The sequence below is a fragment of the Parus major genome, chromosome 4A (assembly GCF_001522545.3).
Source record: "Parus major isolate Abel chromosome 4A, Parus_major1.1, whole genome shotgun sequence".
Taxonomy (NCBI): Eukaryota; Metazoa; Chordata; class Aves; order Passeriformes; family Paridae; genus Parus; species Parus major.
Window position 1 is genome coordinate 17,072,104 of NC_031772.1, and position 17,525 is coordinate 17,089,628.

Consider the following 17,525-nt stretch of genomic DNA (forward strand, 5'->3'; position numbering starts at 1 on the left):
GGCCAGGAACTGATGACCAAGGCCAGGAACTGATGCCCATGGCCAGGAACTGATGACCAAGGCCAGGGACTGATGCCCATGGCCAGGAACTGATGCCCAAGGCCAGGGACAGATGACCACAGCCAGGAGCTGTGTGTCCTGCAGCCCCAGGGGATGGAGCACCAGATAAGCAGCACAGAGCAGATGGTGAGGGCAGGGCAGTGAGGAAGGAGCCCCAGTCCTGCTCTCCCCTGCTGCCCTGAAGGCTCAGGGGCTGCATAATTATTGCTGTGGAGCCAATAAAAGCTCACTGAGCTCATTGTCCTCCAGATAACAGAGCTCAGACCTGGAGGACTGGCAGGACTGACCTCTCATGCCAGTTCTGACTGGAGCAAAATCCCCTGGAAAAATCCTGCTAATGAATGGGACATATTATCTCATCTTCTCCATGTCTGGTTTTTGTTCATAACTAAATCCCCCATTTGAGGGAAAAAAAAAGAAAAGAAAAAAAACAACAGTGAAGGAATAGGTCTTACACCCACTCTAGCTGAAAAAATGTTCTAAAGTAGTTTTCAAGATAAAAAAAAAAAAAATACAAAAGCACCATGAGCTAATACACACTAATTTCCTACTTATTTTAGAGTATGTGGGTAATTTAAAAACTGTTAGTAACAATGAGATATGCACTTATGTCAAAGAATGATGTAAGAGTAAGCAAACATTTTCAAAGTGCAGTAAAAGACCACAGTGAGATGGGTTTGGTTTTGGTTTATTAGGGTGAGGGAACAAAAAACAACAACATGGCTCGAGGATAAGAAAGCACAATAGTCCCTGGGATTCTTTAACTACAGGAGGAGTTTAGATTGCTTAGACAGCAAATTGAGCTGCAGAGCTGTGTTGTACAACACTTAATAAAATGTATTTATACAGATAAAAATGTGTTTACTCACCCACACAGCGCTTGGAGTTAACCAGGGAACTAGGACTGGGTTTAATAATATAGATTATTATTCTATATCCACTGTGGAACATCCAGCAAGGCCTGGCTGCACCCTCACAGGGGACAGGGTGTGCCTGTGGCTCCCAGCAGCGAATGCTCTGGTTATTAGCCCTGCTTATTCCTCCCTATTCAGCCTGAGCAAATCTCCAGGAGCAGGCCTGCAGTTCCAGCTCTATTTTAATCGATTTGCTGCAGCCTGAGGAGCACTGGGACAGCCCTGAGCTCTCACAGCTCCTCTCTGCACCTCCCCAAATGTGCAGCCCTACCTCAGCCAGCGCTGAAAAGCTCCAGGGATTGCATCCAACTCTTTTTTTTCTCTCCTCAGCTCCTTTAGACACACTGTTTGAGACACATTTCTGCCTGTCTTTTGTCACTCCTGGCAGAGCTGAGGGTGGATGGAGGCTGCATCCTCTGCACATCATCCCTCCTTCCCTTCCTGACACATAAAAACACCTTTGTTGTCACTGGCAGTCCGGCCAAAAGACTGAGGAGGGTTTTGACAACCCCTCACACTCACAGGGCCCTTTGCAGCACAGAATAATCCCCTTAATATTAAATTACAAATTAATTAACATTTGAGCTCCATCAAGATGCAGGGACTACGCACAGAAATGAATAATCACTAGCTCAGCCCAGGTTTCAGAGGCAAGGAAGAAGGAAATGCTGCTGTGCTGGCTGACAGCTCTATCACACCATTTCTCAGCAGCCTCTGTTACCTGGTTGTTTGCCTTTATTCACACCTAGAGCAGGCTTTTCCTGGAGAAAAGTGTGAACTGTGCCATAACTTACCTGCCACTGAATGAAAACAGCTTTTTGGTTGGAGGCCAGTAAGAGCTGAGAAAGGAAAAGAAGAAGTGGCTTCAGGCAGTCAAGAAAAAGAGGTGAACTCACAGCAAGATGTGGAACAGGGCACCAACCCCCATGAGATTCCAGAGGTGTGTCCCCTGAGGGAATTCAGGGGGGATTTGCTCAATCTCTGAGCTACTGCAGGTGAGGAGAGATGAGCAAAAATCACACATGATGTCACCCACAGCCTAACACTGAGGACCACCAGAATCAGCAAGACATTTCCCCATTACAAACAGGGGAAATTCACATATTGATAATCATATATTGATTATTTCAGGTGTTCAAAATAAGACATTTACAAGAACCCTCGCTCTGGATATTTTAAGTGTAACCATCTCCCTCCCAGAGAAGGAGGGGCTGTCATTCACACTGGTGGGATTGCTGCTGAAGCATCAAAAAGGAGCCAGAAACTTAAGTTTCATATCATGACACAAACTCACAATGGGAAAAACAACAAGGCTTTCTTGGCCTGTCCACAGCTCCAGATATTCAGCCTTATTTCCCTTGCTCATTTTCAGCCCATTTATTCCAAGATAAACCCTCGGGCACTAGAGTGAATAATCCTCTTCTCCCTTGGGATTTGGAGTGAAAAGGGAACACGTCACTCTGTATGACAGGGAGAACTGCTAAAATAAAGATGCTACTGAGGATGGAATTTTTAGCACACGTCTCTTTTGGGGTGTGAATAGCAGCAGGATGCAGTACCAGGGGCCACGTACTCCCAGGTCACCAGGTCAGCTCTGACTGCATCTTTCAGTAATTTTGACAGCCTGCCATCTGTGACAGGAGGAGCAGGTGTTCATCTGGAGCCTGGTCAGTGAGTGGCTCTAAAACCAACCATTTCCAGCAAACAGCAACTCTGGAGCCTGCTGGTGGACTGGGAGCCTCGCTGCCCTGAGAGAAAAATGGATTTAGCAGAGATTTTTACCTGGATGTGTATAACAGCAAGGTGCCAGTGAGTAACACAGCACCAAAACCCTGTGAGTGGCAGGCAGGAGGAGAACACCTCCTCCACAACCTGAGAGTGAGGCAAAGCAATGGCAAAACATCGAGCAAAGTCTGCAAGATGATGTCGTCCTCCACTGTCTCCCCTTGCTCTACACACAGAATTACAGAATGGTTTGGGTTGAAAGGGAGGTTAAAGCTCATTTAGTGCCACCTGGACATTGCCAGGGACAGGACAGCCTGTGCCAGGCCCTCACCACCCTCACAGGGAAGAATGTTTTCCCCAATACCTAATTTAAATCTCCCCTCTGACAGTTTAAACCCATTTTCCCCTGTTTCCATCACTACCTATGATGGGGAGTGGTTAGAGACCACACCAATGGCAACCAGGTGAGTACAATGCCCACAGGAGAACGGGTCTGATCAAGAGTTCAGCTGCTCAGATCAGCCTGTGCCTGCTTTAAGAAACACAGGAATTAGGATTCCCAGAGTTCCAGCCAGGCCTCTCTTCACCCAGATCCTGTGGCCCACAGACCCGAGGAAACAGAAATTAATAAGCATAAGGTTCCTAAAGAATATCTCAGAAAGTCTTCTGAATATTTTATTGTAAGTACTTAGACACACACTCGTGGAAGCTCGGCTTATTCATTCTAGTGAGTGCTAAAATCCTTGTGGGATACCTGCAGACTAATTGGTTTTGTCTGTGTTAGTGTCTAGTCACTGCATGATTCAGGCTGTGCTGAACCTCCAGCTTACCCTGAGAGCTCCCTGAAGATGAAGAACTAGGCTGTGTTGTCTGGCTCTGTAAGTGACTTGGGTTCAGGAGTTCTCCAGTCCATACATTATTACTAATCCTCCTCGCACGGCGCGCGGCCGCTGCAGAGGACTCATCTCACGCGAGCGCCCTAAAGCAGACATCTGCAGCAGCCCTGCCAGGCTGGCAGCTAATCCCCATCCTGAGGGATGATCCTGAGGGATCCTGCCTGCTCCTCTGCCCACCCTCAGCTGTCCTCCTGCTATCAAAATGGGAGATTTACATGGGGCCTGGCCAATGTCAGCGGCGAGCAAGGAGCTCCGAGAGGAAAGGGCTGAGGAGCAGATGGAAACCAGAGCCAGGTTCCTTGTTCCACCTTTGTGCTGGAAACCAGAGCCAGGTTTTCCATCTTTGTGCTGGAAACCAGAGCCAGGTTCCTTGTTCCAGCTTTGTGCAGCAGGGAGGGAAGGTGGGACTCATGCTCCCCTTGCTGCTGCAGGAGCTTTAGCAGAAGGTGGGATGCAGAACACACTTGCACCCCTCTCCTGCTCTTCCCCCTGACTTCCTTCGAGGCTCAACTCCAGCTTTACACGAGTGCATGGAACTGCACATTCTGGGCAGTTTTTTGGTATCCTGAAGGGCAGACAGTGACTTAGAAGGAGGAGTTGTTCTGACATCCTTCCCCTCAACATGTGCAGTAGCACAAAGCAATTTGTTCACTCTGTAACCTTGAATCTGGTGCCTCAGGGTGTGAGTTAACTCCTGCCAGGGCTCTGGAGGGAATAGGTTCCCTCTGATCTTCCAGCAATGCAGATGTCACTGGGTACAGTCACACAGGTGTCACCTTCCTCCTGAGCACCAGCCACAGTTTACAGCTGTTGGAGGCATTTTTATGTTTTGGTACAAACCTTGTTCCATGTCTCATTGCTACAATTTCATTAATAAAATAAATAGATCTACATTACCCTGGAAGAGTTTGGCCCCCTGCTGTTATCAACCCTTGAGTGATTAATTTTTTACTATTTTTTTTTTCTTTTTTCCAAATACCAGCTTAAAATCAGTGCAGCAACTCCAAAGTTTGGTTTCTCCAGTGCAACTTGTAGGGATCCCTTAGTGCAATATTTAGGAGATGGTTTATCAACTAATTTATTGACTTTGATCACAAACCTTAGACCTTAAACTTTCTGTAAGCTTTGTCATCCTGCTTCTCCCTGTCTGCTGCCCTTCCTTAGTGCAGGAAATCTGAAATGAAATGGCAACTTCCTGCCTGGCCAAGAGAGGTGAGCTGGCCCCCAGGGCATCAGCTTTGCAAACACAGGATGAACTCCCCTCATCACCTGCCACTTGATATCCTTATCAAAGCTCAGGCTGCTAGAGGGGACCATCTTATTAAGACTGGAAATTCTTTTGGGAGCGCAGTCACAAGTGCCCTGACATATGGAAATGGATGGAATTTCATCTGATGAGACAGCTAACACTCAGATGGAGCAGCAGCAGCAGTGTCTGGGCAAGGGAACAGCCAGTGAGCGGAGCATGGGCGACTTCTCCCCGTGTTTGAAGATTTCAAAGGCCAGAGGAGATCACTGCATGGCTAAAACCACAATCTGTCCCCTGCTTGTTGACCAGAATATCTCTTTTTATGTGCAGCTGAAGCATACAAGATCTCCCTGCTCTGAACAGAATCTATGCTGCTTATTTTTGGTGTTGATAATTGTTGGGTCACACAATGGGGTGTTTATTTAATTAAGGCATGGCAATAAAACAGCTGGAGAAAAAGAAGAAACTCCACACAACAAAAAAAAAATAAATCTTAATGCTAAAGTACAACTGAACATGCCTGATGAATTTCTGTTTATGCCAGGGTATCACCAAACTCAGCCAACAACCAAAAACAAAAAAGGGACTGATTTTTGCCACTGCATCTCTTCGGGCACTTGGCCGAACAACTCACTGACCTTGGAATAAAATACAGGGCAGGAAAAGAGAAGTTCAGTGTGCACAGAAGATTCATCAGCTTTTACAGGTCCCTCAAAAGCAGAAGGAATGCAGGCAGAGCCCACCTGCAAAGCAAGGTGCTGACAGCAGCTGCCAGTGATGGAGCAGCCTCTTCTTCCCCAGAGAACACCGACACATGGTGCACCACAGTGAGGAAGGAGCCCAGGCATGAGCAGGACAGTAAATCTACACAACCTCTGCAAAGTCTAGCTCAGCCTGCTGCATTCAAAATACCTGAATGCAACTTCATCCACGGTCTCACATTCTGCTTTCTAATTTGGTTTGCTAACGATGCGGGGCAGGAGCTGTCATCGTGTGTCTCTAAAGCAGCCAGAGCTCCCAGGAATCCAGACTTATTTGGGACATTGGATGGAGCTAGGAGTTTAAAAAAGGAGGAAGAATCTACCAAAATAACTGTTTTCCAGCATGATCCACAGGCCTGACCAAATTAAATCCTTGAATGTGTGTATTTTAATTGTGGGTATAGTACATCTCAACACTACAACAGCTGTAGTCGTGGAACCAAGCACTGAATTGGCCCATTTGTTTAATGCACTGAATTCTTTGACCCACACCATTTCCTGTACAAAGTTCCAAAGTTAAATCTCTCTTGTGATCCCCTGTCACCACTCATTTTTGGCCAACTCTTTGAAAAACCTTTTGTCAAACGTGTTTTTTGAGCTCAGGGGTGTGCATCAAGAGGTAATGATTTTCTCCAGGGAGGGAAGGAGCTTGAGCACAGACATTAGAAAGATGTGCAAGTTAAATAAACTACTTAAACACAAGATGCTAATTTAGCAGCTTCAAGGGCCATACTTCTCCAGCCAACCCAAGACATAAAAAGACACAATTTCATTAAGATAACCTAACCCCACTGTTGTTTCGAGTGCTGCATTTATTCAAACACAGCCCACCAGCTCTCAATTAGCTGCTTTGGCACTCCAACTGCAGCAGGTCTGCAGTGCACAGAAATGTAATTATTCACACACCACCCTGTCACTGCCACCACTGTCTGTACTTCTAAAACATCTTGATTACTCCACTGATGAGCGCTATAGAAATGCCTATAAATAAAATAATCATCTCCCCTCATTAAGTTCCAGCTCGTGGACTGAGGAAGGATGATTTCCCTTTGTACGTTCCTTTTGTAAATTTTATCATTTCACAACAGAGGGAGCAACGTGCCTCTGATGGCACTCAAAGAGACAGACTGTCAGGATCCTTGTCAGTATTTCAGCTTTGAGCAGCTTGCATTTTTGCATGAATATTTCCTCCTGAAAATAAAGTGCTGTTTGTCAGAATCAGGCATGCAGTAATCTCTTTCTAATGTCAGCATCAGACATGCAAAACCCCCTAATGTCATGTCAGGAGGTCAGATTTTATGGAGCAGTATGTCATGGAAACCCCAACAGCCTGCATAAGCTTTTAGCTCTGACTTCCATGCTAACAACACACATCTGTAATAAAGAACAAGCATTGAAGGAAACCTTCCACTAAAAACAAAGCCTTGGTGAACCAGGTTTGCTCCTCAGGAAGCCTCAACAGCAATTGGTGCTGCAAACAAGCATCAAACATTGAATATCAAACATCCCATTACTGCCAAATCACAGTTTTCAATAACTGCATTACTGGGTCTGAGATTCTACATTTGCACACACTGAAACTCCCAGCGGCGTCTCCAACATGCAATTGAGTATCTCATTTCATTAAATGGTGAATTATAAAGCCAGAGAAACAAGGTAAATGTCACATCAAGGCTGATCCTGTCTCTGTTTCCAGCCAGAGGTGGAAGGGAATCACCAGTAAACAGCTCAAAGGGGGAGAAGAGAGCAGTCTGATGGAAGCATCCCAATTTCTGCACCATTCAGAGCAACTCCTCACCTCCAAACCTCCAGCAGCTCTCCAGGAGCTGAGGCCACTCACAGCTTCACACTAAGATCCTCCTTCCCAGCTGGGAGAACAACAGGATTGTGTCATCATGAGCAGGGAACTGCTCTGAGGTCAGATCCAATTATGAAACCCTCTGCAAAGCTGCTGTGACCCAAAGGGCGTGGCCCTGTGCCCAGGTGTGACCACCTCAGGGAGCACAGGAAATCTGACAATCTCCTTCCTCTTTCCCTGGTGTCTCCCGAGGTTTCCAGTGCACCACTCCTGGTGCCACTGCTCATTTCCAGCAGGTTACTGTGTCCATGGACACAGGGACAGGTGTCTAGGGACAGTCACCCTCTCATGGTCAAAATGTGCGTCTGAGGAAGGAAAAGCGCTGTTGAGACAAGTGGAAAGGAAAGCTTTGGCAGACAGATGGGATTTTTTTGTGTCTCTGAAGCTGGAACCAGACAGTAACTAATGTGCAGGACACAGGATGGGACAAAGCAAGAATCACAGGATGGTTTGAGTTGGAAGAGACCTTAAAGATCATTTGGTTCCAGCCTCCTACCACAGGCAGGGACACCAGACTGTCAGGTCAGAGTGACATGCTGCTCTCAGCTCCCACACACTACACTACACTCCTGGACTGCAGGAACCTGCATTGGGGATGAACATCTTTATTTGTAAAATCTGCATTTTCTTGGAGACAGAGCCAGTACTCAAATAATTTTCTCTAGAGTCAGTGAATTTAAAGCAAAACCATCAATCCCTAGAATAGCCAGCGTCCAAACCCACACAAGAGCTGTGCTGCCTCACTCCAGAATGTGGAGCAGGAAAAATAGTGACAAAAATAAGATCATTCCTCAATTACAATAAACAGAACTGTTAAATCAAGCTTGGAATTGTCCTTGAAGAATCTAGCTCTTCCCAGCTCTAAAAATGATCCCCCACATTCCTTTAAGGCTTTTCATAGATACAGCAATATGAAATGGCTCGTTGCTGCTAACAAGAGACAGATGTTTCCTTCAGTTCCAGCAACACGTAGACATGAAGCACATTTTGATGACCTGCTAAATATTTCTGACTCTTTCTGCACGTTACCTCCTGGTGCATTTAGTCAAGGAAATGCTGCACAGTTCCACACTTTCCCTGCTCGCTCTGGGGCTGGCCAGAAGAGCGTGCTTGGATCAATCACTTTATCTCAGCAAGCCTTCACCAGGGGGCAAGGAAAGTCAAGCAACACGTTTTCACCGAGTGAAGCCAAACTGGAGAGGTCTTCCAGTTAGTCCAGAGCCAGATCAGCTGGTGGCTGTGAGCCCAACTCCCCCCGTTATTTATTGAGCTGGCCCAGAAGACACGCACCGCACGCCGGCGTGCAGGGCCAGCATCTGTTCCACCCAGACCCACGGCTACATTCTTTACTTGGTATTAATATCAGGGAAAATTTAGTAACCTAACCACTGGCATGAGAAGCCATACTTCTAAAGGAACAGATGGCAGCAATCATCTCAGCTTAATTTTAAGCCTCAAGAATTGCTCTGAGTCAGCAAAGCCGCACGACGGGAGGAAGAAAAAGACGTAACATCTGTGAAACCTCCTACCTGCTTCCCATCCAAGGTGTACAGCTTTTTGACCACCCCTGTCTCCAGTTTGATAGCTTCAGTGATGTCAGTGAGGACTTGCTCGAAGGAGTGGGCAGTCTTCTTGTTGAGGAGCACGCGCACGGCCTTGCGGGGCTTCACCCCGCTGCGGATGATGGTCACCAGCTTGGGGCGCACAAAATCCTTGTTCTCCTTGGCCTGGGCGCTGTTGCTGCTGGCCAGGGACTGAGGTGCTTTCTGGTTGGCAGAGGTCTTCACGTTGACAGACCAGTTGGGGTTGACATTCTTGGTGTATTCCACCTTCTTGAAGAAGTTGTCGGACGAGCAGACGTAACTCTCCCCTTGAGGAAGAAATGAGATTCTACAGTAACCACCAGCTCTGTGCTCTCACCCCACGGATCATGCAAACCATTAATAATTGTTTCCATCAGCACTCCCACGATAGCTCGTTCTTAAAGCATTCTGCTTTGTTTTAATCTTATATTTACGGTTATTTAAAATATTGCTGCTATTTCCACAAAGCAAGCGAGTCAGCCATCAGCAGAGACATACAGTCACATGAACCAGGGTTAAAAGAGGTTGAGTTATAAAGGTATTCAGCTACCTGAAGATGCAGCTAAGCTTTCCAAGAACCTCAGATCACCAAATTCATTTGACCACCCCGATTATTTTATAAATTTGCCACTTTCCCCTTTATCTTTACAGACCTAGGTGCTACTTCAGTGTGCCATTCCCTGCCAAGAGCACACCAACATTCATCCACAAAGTGCCTTCTGCATCATGCCTGAAAAATAATCAGAATCTTGTCCTGAATAGTCTCCACTAAAAGCAGCCTTGATAAATCTAGCAGGCATAACAAATATGCACTATTAGAGCATCAGTGGTTTATTAGGGAACAGACCTAGTGGCAGCTGAGATTAAACACTGCACCAAATACCACTCCTTGATTTACATGGCTGGTACCAACCAAAAATACATTAAATCCAAATTTAGACACGGCAGAGAAGAGTTACAGGGTCATTTTAGTAATTGACAAAAAGCCTTCCCCTATCCCACCCAAAATTAGTTTTAGGCTTTGTCTGTAATTTACAGGATCCTATCTATCTAAGGTTTTAAAAGCACCTTAAAGGATTTGTAGGAGCTTCTTTTGGGCCTGCAAATCTGATGGATGCTGGAAGAGTTATTACTAGAATGAGACTGTAAACCAGTATCCCTAAGGGAATGTAGCTGTCTGGTCTGAAATGACTCAGGCTGCACTGAAAAAAAGTCACTCACTGCTGGAGGAAGAAGCTTTCGTCTCGCCATTAGATAAAATTTTAATAGGAACTGAAGGCATGACATGGGTACCTGTAGGATTTTAGAGTCTCTTCTGGTGTTTTCTTTCTCTGATATTACAGAATTGAGTTCTTCATGTACTGCGATACGTTTGAAATTAAAATACAGATTTAACTATTTTGAAAAAAAAAATAAATTCCTTCTTTACCAAAACCAGATTGTCTGCATTTCCCTGACTGCAAACTCCAAGGCTCAGACATCTTTGAAAAGCCTATCCCAGAGCCAAGTCTGGTTTCCCATCCAGGGATCTCTAGGACAGGATTTGACATCCAGTTGGCAAAATACGGATTTCCAAACATCCCTCTGATGTTCACATGGCCCAGGCAGTAATGTGCCCAGGATAAAATTCATACTGGAACTCCTTCTGCTGACTAAACTGCTCTTCTGATGGAGGCACCAGAACCCATGGTGAGACCACAACAGACACACAATAAACAGATTTTAGCAGGCTTATAGCAGCACTCTGTGTATTTCTGTCCCTATTACTGATCAGGGTGTGATGCCACAAGCAGCCATAGAAAAGATGCAGGATTCCATCTGATTTTAACCCCACCTTTGTACCCAGTTTGCCACTGTGATGCCCACTCGTGGTGTTTACATCACCAGCTGCAGCTCTTCCCCGTCAGTTCTATAAAAATGCCCCAAATCCTTGATGAACAGGAAGCAGACATTCTGTTTTCCCTTCTAAAGATGGAATACAAACACAGAAGAGAGAAGAGAGCTGACAAGGTTCACGACGAGCACTCAGTTGGGCTTTTTGTCAACTGATGTACTCCAGACTAACAATAATCCCACCACCAGGTTCTGTTGGCTTGAACAAACAGTAAAAATCTCTATTTTCTGACAGCAACACCCCTCAATAAACCAACCATGCAGCCCTGCCCATAGCTGGAGCTCCTTAATCCCCTGCATTTTGTGACTCTGACTCAATAGAAACTGGAACATACCCCCCAGAGTACCACACATTATACAAAATTCCCTCTGGGGATATAATTTTCCAGCAGCTTTGAATACTTCAAACCTTTCTGATTAATAAGTGATAAGTTGTGGTTTATTCATCTGCTCCAGCCAAGTAACACCTGGTGCAGAGCAGGCCCAGGCTTCTCTCCAGTTTCCTGACTGAGAGAAGGGCAGAAGGAGTTGGGAATGCTCACAGGGAATTAACCATCCTAAGAACCTGAGCCCTCCCAAGCCCATAATCCCTGGGCAGCAGAGCCCTCCTAAGTGTGCTCAGCAGAACTCTGCATTATCCTCTGAGAAAAGGGATTTCTCTCTTTAAAAACAGCACTAAGAGATTTGAATGCTGCTGTCACCCCTGTGCCAGCTCCTGACCTCACCTGCACCTCTTCTTCCCCACCCAAAAAACAGAAGTAGACTATCAGCCACTGAAGTGTGGCAAGGCTTGACTTTCATCTGTCTTTGACCTTCATCTGTATTATTTCCACAGTGAAAGGAAGAACACATTTGCACTGTGTTCTGTAGACCTGTGAGGTGCTGGAGCATATTTTCTATTAACAAGTTGTATATTTTAAAGTAAGCTGAAGAGATTCTTGATCTCTGTGGTACAGTGCCATTACTCTTAGTTGCAGCTGAGTCCTTTTGAATTCCTCACTGCACAGCACAGCTGGTTGTGTATTTACACCACCTGTACACCAAAGGCAGCAGTGGCATGAAGGCAAAACCCTTGTAGGGTTTGTTCCACAGATGTGATCTCAGGCAGGGGTGCAGATCCACACATTGGCCTCTCAAGGTGTGCTCACACTCACAAGTGGAAAATGGAATCTGCCCTTTCTCCCTTTTTCTCATTTAACCCAAACCCCAGCAAATAAAATCCTGCTCTGTTCTAAAACTGGAGAGAAATTTCCTTGGAGTGCCACTCTGGAATAGCAGTTCTGAGCAGCAGCTCTTCTCAGCATCATTTCTGCAGTCACAGCAGCACAGCTCCAGGGAAGAGGAGCTTTTCTGTCCTTCCTCTCTGACCTGAGGATGTTCTTTAACTTCATTTAAAAACCACTTAAACGAATGTCTTCCCTAAGTCAGCTTATGACTCCCAGATAGCAGCAAAATCACGGCTCACATTCCTCATTGGCACATGCATCTGCCAGCCAGGAACACGCTCTCCACAGAGCATTTCACTTCCCACAGTGGGGTTTTAGCCAAACCTTCCCATGGTGGTAGCAGGATTGAGCAAGCATGGGCTGAAGACCTGTGAACTTTCCAGCTTTTAACTGCACCATGTGGCCAGGAGATCATAAAGAAGAAATCTTACAGGGAACAGAGCTACCATGGAGGCAGGAGTGGGTTCTCTGTGGGTTTCTCTGCCACATCTGTCTGTGCTAAGCCTGTAATGAGAAGTCAAGGTGTACAACTGTGCCAGCCACAGAAATGTGACTGACAGACACAGCGTGACAGCAGAAGATGTGCTCAGCATAACAGAAGGAATGAGAAGGGGATGTGAGATCTTGTCACGAGCAAAAGAAATGGCTCTGAGAAGAATATTGCTCCCCAGCCCTAAGCACAAAAATCTGTGCACAAATATTTTCAGGAGCCAGCAAGCAGCTGTGCACACGTGCAGAAATCCCACTGCAAGCCATGAGAAGGTACAGTGGACATCATCAATCCCAAACAAACCCCAGAAAGGGAGCCCCAAAGAGAAACACTCATGCCCTGGGGCTGGGGAGCACTCTGTGGTGCCAAGGACAGGGTTGGTTCAGTGCAGGGCCAGCTCAGAGCACGATGCCCTTTTCACACTGCAGAGCCAGAGCCCGCAGGGGGATGTGCACTGTCACCATGCCAGGGTGCTCCAGACCTGTCACAACTCCTCTCCTGCCACCAAAGCAGCCAAGGCATTTCCTCACTCCTCCTGCCTGCCCTCAGCAGTGGCTGGGCTGACTGCAGACCTCAGACACCTCGTCATGAGCATCATATTTGTCTTTTGAAGCCAGGCTTGTATCACACAGAATTACTCCAGCTTCAAGTGCATGACACATCCCAGTGCCACCGATCTGAGGGAAGCACAAGGAGATTATTCAGCTCCTAAAGAAGGGATGATCTCAGCAAAGATAAGGTTTGCCTTAGAGAAGGTTCCTTAGAAAAACCCCTAAGCTGCAGATGAGTGCTGATCCTCCAACCCTCTTACAGCAGCTCCCTGTGACAATACCAAAAATGCCAGGCTGTGCTTTCAGAAAAAGTCATCCTTCCTCAGCACACACCAGCAGCTTTCCAAGGATAATGAACTGAGGGCAGAAGTCTTTAGAGAAAAATCAGGAAAGCTGGATTGAGGCCATTTTGAATGTCTAAGTGTTAACAGTTATTCCAGGAACAGTCTCTGTGGGCAGCAGTCAATTATTGTAGCTGTTAGCTCCGCAGTGTAAAGTTGAGATTGTGCTGCTGTGCCCAGCTTTTATGTTTCATGGAATTTACCAGGGCTGCAGCAGGAATTAAATGGACTTAACACCTTGCAGAGTTCATTCCACATGGTGTTGGAGGAGGCCTTGAGTTTCAAATGCATGAATTTGCTGTTGCTTTATGAGTTAAAAACTACTCCAGCATGGCAAAATGAACCCTGGAAGAGCTCCCTTCCCTTGGCTCCTCCATGAGCAGAAGCACCTCTTGTTCAGCTAAAGAAGGGGAAGAAATGCTTGATTAAAAATCACCTTCAAAACCACACTTAAAGAATTTTGGGACCACACCAGTCCCAGCCAGGATGAGCAAGCAAATAAAACAGAAGCTCACAGAGAAATTTAGTTCTGTGGGATGTAATTAGCTGAGCTATCAGGCCAACAAACACCCACAGAAAACAATTCCACAGGTTACCAAGGTTTCACTATGAAACTACAGGGATTTCACTTTTCCAAACTGGAACACACTCGCTGGGTGGAGATTCCAGGATGTTTCCTATAAACCCCTCAGTCCCAGCACACACCAGACTCTGCACAGTTCCAGGGTGGAGCCTCTTCTGTGATTACTTTAAATACTCCTGGACAAGATTTTGGAAAATATTCCCAAGGGCATGACAGGATACAAAAAGCTTGGAGTCACTTTCTGGAATATCTCACACAGCCCAAGAACATTTGCAATGAAACCACACTGAGCAAAACAAAATCCTACTCAGCTTTTTCTAGTGTTTGATTTGAAACAAGGGCAGATTTCAAATAAACAGCCCAGGACAGGGCATAAAATTCACCCTTGGATGTGCCTTGCCTTCACTCCCAGGTCATGCCTCACTGTCCATTTCATTATGTCAGCAAGCTGAATAGCAGAAAAATTATGGAGAGGGTTAAAAAAGGCTTTTGTCCCACAAAGAACTCATTTATGGGACAATGGGGACTGGAACAAGAGGCCAAGAGCAACATTTCTTGAGCCACCTCTTTGCCGCTGGAGTCAATGAACAACATCAGCTTCCACCTCAACCCAGGCCTCCATTCAAGGACAAAAAACAACCAGAGGTAGGACAGGTGGGACAACTTCTCATCACATCAAGTCTGCAAGAAGAAGCTCAAAATGAACCAAGGACCAAACCACCCTGTCCAGACACCAAAGGAACTAAGTTTTAGCTGGAACTTGGATGAAATGCCAGCTGCTCAACCATCATCGTGAGAAAGGCTGGGAAGGATGGCACATGATTATTTTAGCATCTTCCATATGCAAGTTTTATCACAGCACAAGGCACAGAATTACCTGGTTTTTTTTCAAGTGACTCACCAGTAAATGAAGCTACATAAATCAACTTCCCAAAGCCCTGGTCACTGGAACCAATTATATATGAAGGGGGATAAAGCTCACCTGGTGCTCTTTTCCAAAAGATTCATCTGGCACGATGAATAGCAGCACTTTGGGCCAACATCCCAAACTGAAACAGCCAAGGCAGTGGGACACGAGTGGGAGGTGCTGTCAGCAATTTGATGCTGCCCTGCACTGAACCAGCACAGAGATTAAAGAGGAATGCAGCCCTAATCAACACCAGCAGGTGCATTATTTACAAATATATTAAAGCTGAATGCTGGAAATAATAAGTCAGGATTTAGGCAATGACTACAGTGATGGAAGATGGCTGCCAGGACTGAAAAGGGGAAGAAAAAAATGATCAGGTGGGTGGATTTTGAGAAAAGGTCATTGGGAGATGAGACAGATCCCTGGAAAATAATGGGAAAAGCAACCTATGACCAGTGAGGGACAACTCAAGTGGCAGCAAAAGGCACCTGAGTGACAGAGTTCTGAGGGCTCCCAAAATGTGGGATGTTAGGACACAGTACAGGAAAGGACCAAGAGGCTCATCCCAGCAGATGGAAGGAATGTGAAAAAAAGAGTGTGAAAAACATCACTTGTTCTCATTACAGGGTAACCTGGCGTGCCAGGGAAGATCTCTGGTCTGGGGAACAAAAGGGTGATTCCAAGCCCCAGTTAATTAGCAGCACACCATGTGGGTTTTGTTCACCTGAAATGTCTGTCTCTAGGATATTGGTACCGTGCAATATCATCCTCTACCCTCCAGAACTACATTACACTACATAAGTGCATTTTTAAATCAGGCATAATCGAGTACTTAGAACATGATGTGAAATATTGACAGTAATTCACAAGTTTTTGCCATCAAACCACTGAGATGAGCCTCTTTGGTGACTTTTCCTAGATTCCACTTATTTATTGGAAAGGACAATGATAAATTAGCCCCATTACAGCAACAAGCACTGGTTTAGTTACCCTCAGTCTCCAAGCAGAAAGCCAATTTATAAGGCAGACATGGCCTGGTGGTGTGTGCACTGTTCTTGTGTTGTCACAGCAGAATTATTCCCAAATTCTGGGTCTGATGCAGGTACCTTACACAGAGCTGTGCAAACACCCAAGCCAAGGGCAGAGTTCACCACAAGGCTGGTTATAACCACGGTGCTGTAAATTGCTTTTCCACAACAGAAGCTTAGGTGACCCCTAGAAATGCAGGATCAATAGCAGCGTGCAGACCTGCTCTGGCATGTCCAAAAAACAGATTCCTTTGTCTTCACTCTGCTCAGGTTTTCTTTTCCTAGATGATGCTCTGCTGAGGACACAGACCATTCCATTTTGGTTTTAGTGCCTCTTCTTCAGTGCTGTTTCCAGATGCCATTTTGGCAGAACAAAGCCAGAACCCAAATGCCAGCATCTCCTGTCTGTACTTCAACCAGCAAAATGTATTGTCATGGGCTGGGTACCTCCTTACCTGCAGCAAAACCCGTTTAAAGCAGGTGTAACAACTAAAGCTTAACTTCACTGACAAAAAACAGGAAGAGTGTAAAAGGAGAATAAAGAACTGCATTTTCTCCCGGAGTAATTTCCAAAGATTTGCATGAAACCTAGGACAAGCAGGACTGAGAGCTGCCATTAGAGAAAGGCTGTGGCCATATTAGGAGACCAGAATGAAACACGGCAGAATCTCTAAAATTAAGGGAGGCCACACCTCCATTCGACAGCTGTAATTGGGCTGAGAATAACTCCACTAGGAAGCATCACAGCTCTGAAAGGCAGCGATTTCTTCCCAGGAAAACTCCTCTGTGGAAACCAAGATTTATTCCACGTCCTTGTCCCCGTGAAGTATTTTGGGGAGATGAGTATCCTGCTTGACAGAGAAGGAATTGTAGGGAGAGCTGCTTTAGTCAAGGTCACACAATGCCTCGCTGCCGAGGCTGCCTCTGCAGCCCATGCCTCACACACCACATCCATTGTCTTTTATTAAAGGCAAAAACCTCGTGGATTTTCCCTAGTTACCCAACTGGCCAGGATGTCTGCTTGGAGAAAAACACCGAGGAAAAGGGAAGAGCACCTCCCCTCCTGCAACAGGATATTCCAGGTCCAAACAAAGACTGAATTGCTCGGGGAAGAGAAAAGCAGCGTGGCTGTGGGTGCCCTCTCTCTGTAAGGCAGCAGGATTGGAATGGCAGGATGGCCACCGCAGCCATTCCACCCCAGGGCTTGTCCTGGAGCTCCCCGGAGCTCCCCGGGCTCAGGCACGGCTGAGCATCCCTTCCCGCAGGGCATCCCTTCCGAGCAGGGCTGGCTTTTGGTTCATCGCTCATCCCTCAGTGACACACCCCCTCGGGTGTGGGGATGCTCCCCACGCTGCTCCCCCACACCCACCAGCCCAGGCTGCCATTCCCCAAATCCACAGGGGGCACCTCCCTTTCTCCCGTTCCCCCAGCCCCGGCACGGAGCGCAGGAGCTGCCC

The 17,525-nt window shown here is 46.4% G+C and overlaps 1 protein-coding gene across 3 annotated transcripts in view; it reads right to left on the reverse strand.

Moving 5' to 3' along the window:
• DCX (doublecortin) overlaps window positions 1-17,525 on the reverse strand; it is a 78,376-nt gene that overhangs the window by 57,157 nt on the left and 3,694 nt on the right. For all 3 annotated transcript variants that reach the window (XM_015626271.2, XM_015626268.2, XM_015626272.3), the window contains one exon: window positions 8,993-9,333. In XM_015626271.2, the coding sequence (XP_015481757.1) occupies window positions 8,993-9,333 (341 nt within the window). The remainder of the gene's footprint in view (window positions 1-8,992; window positions 9,334-17,525) is intronic.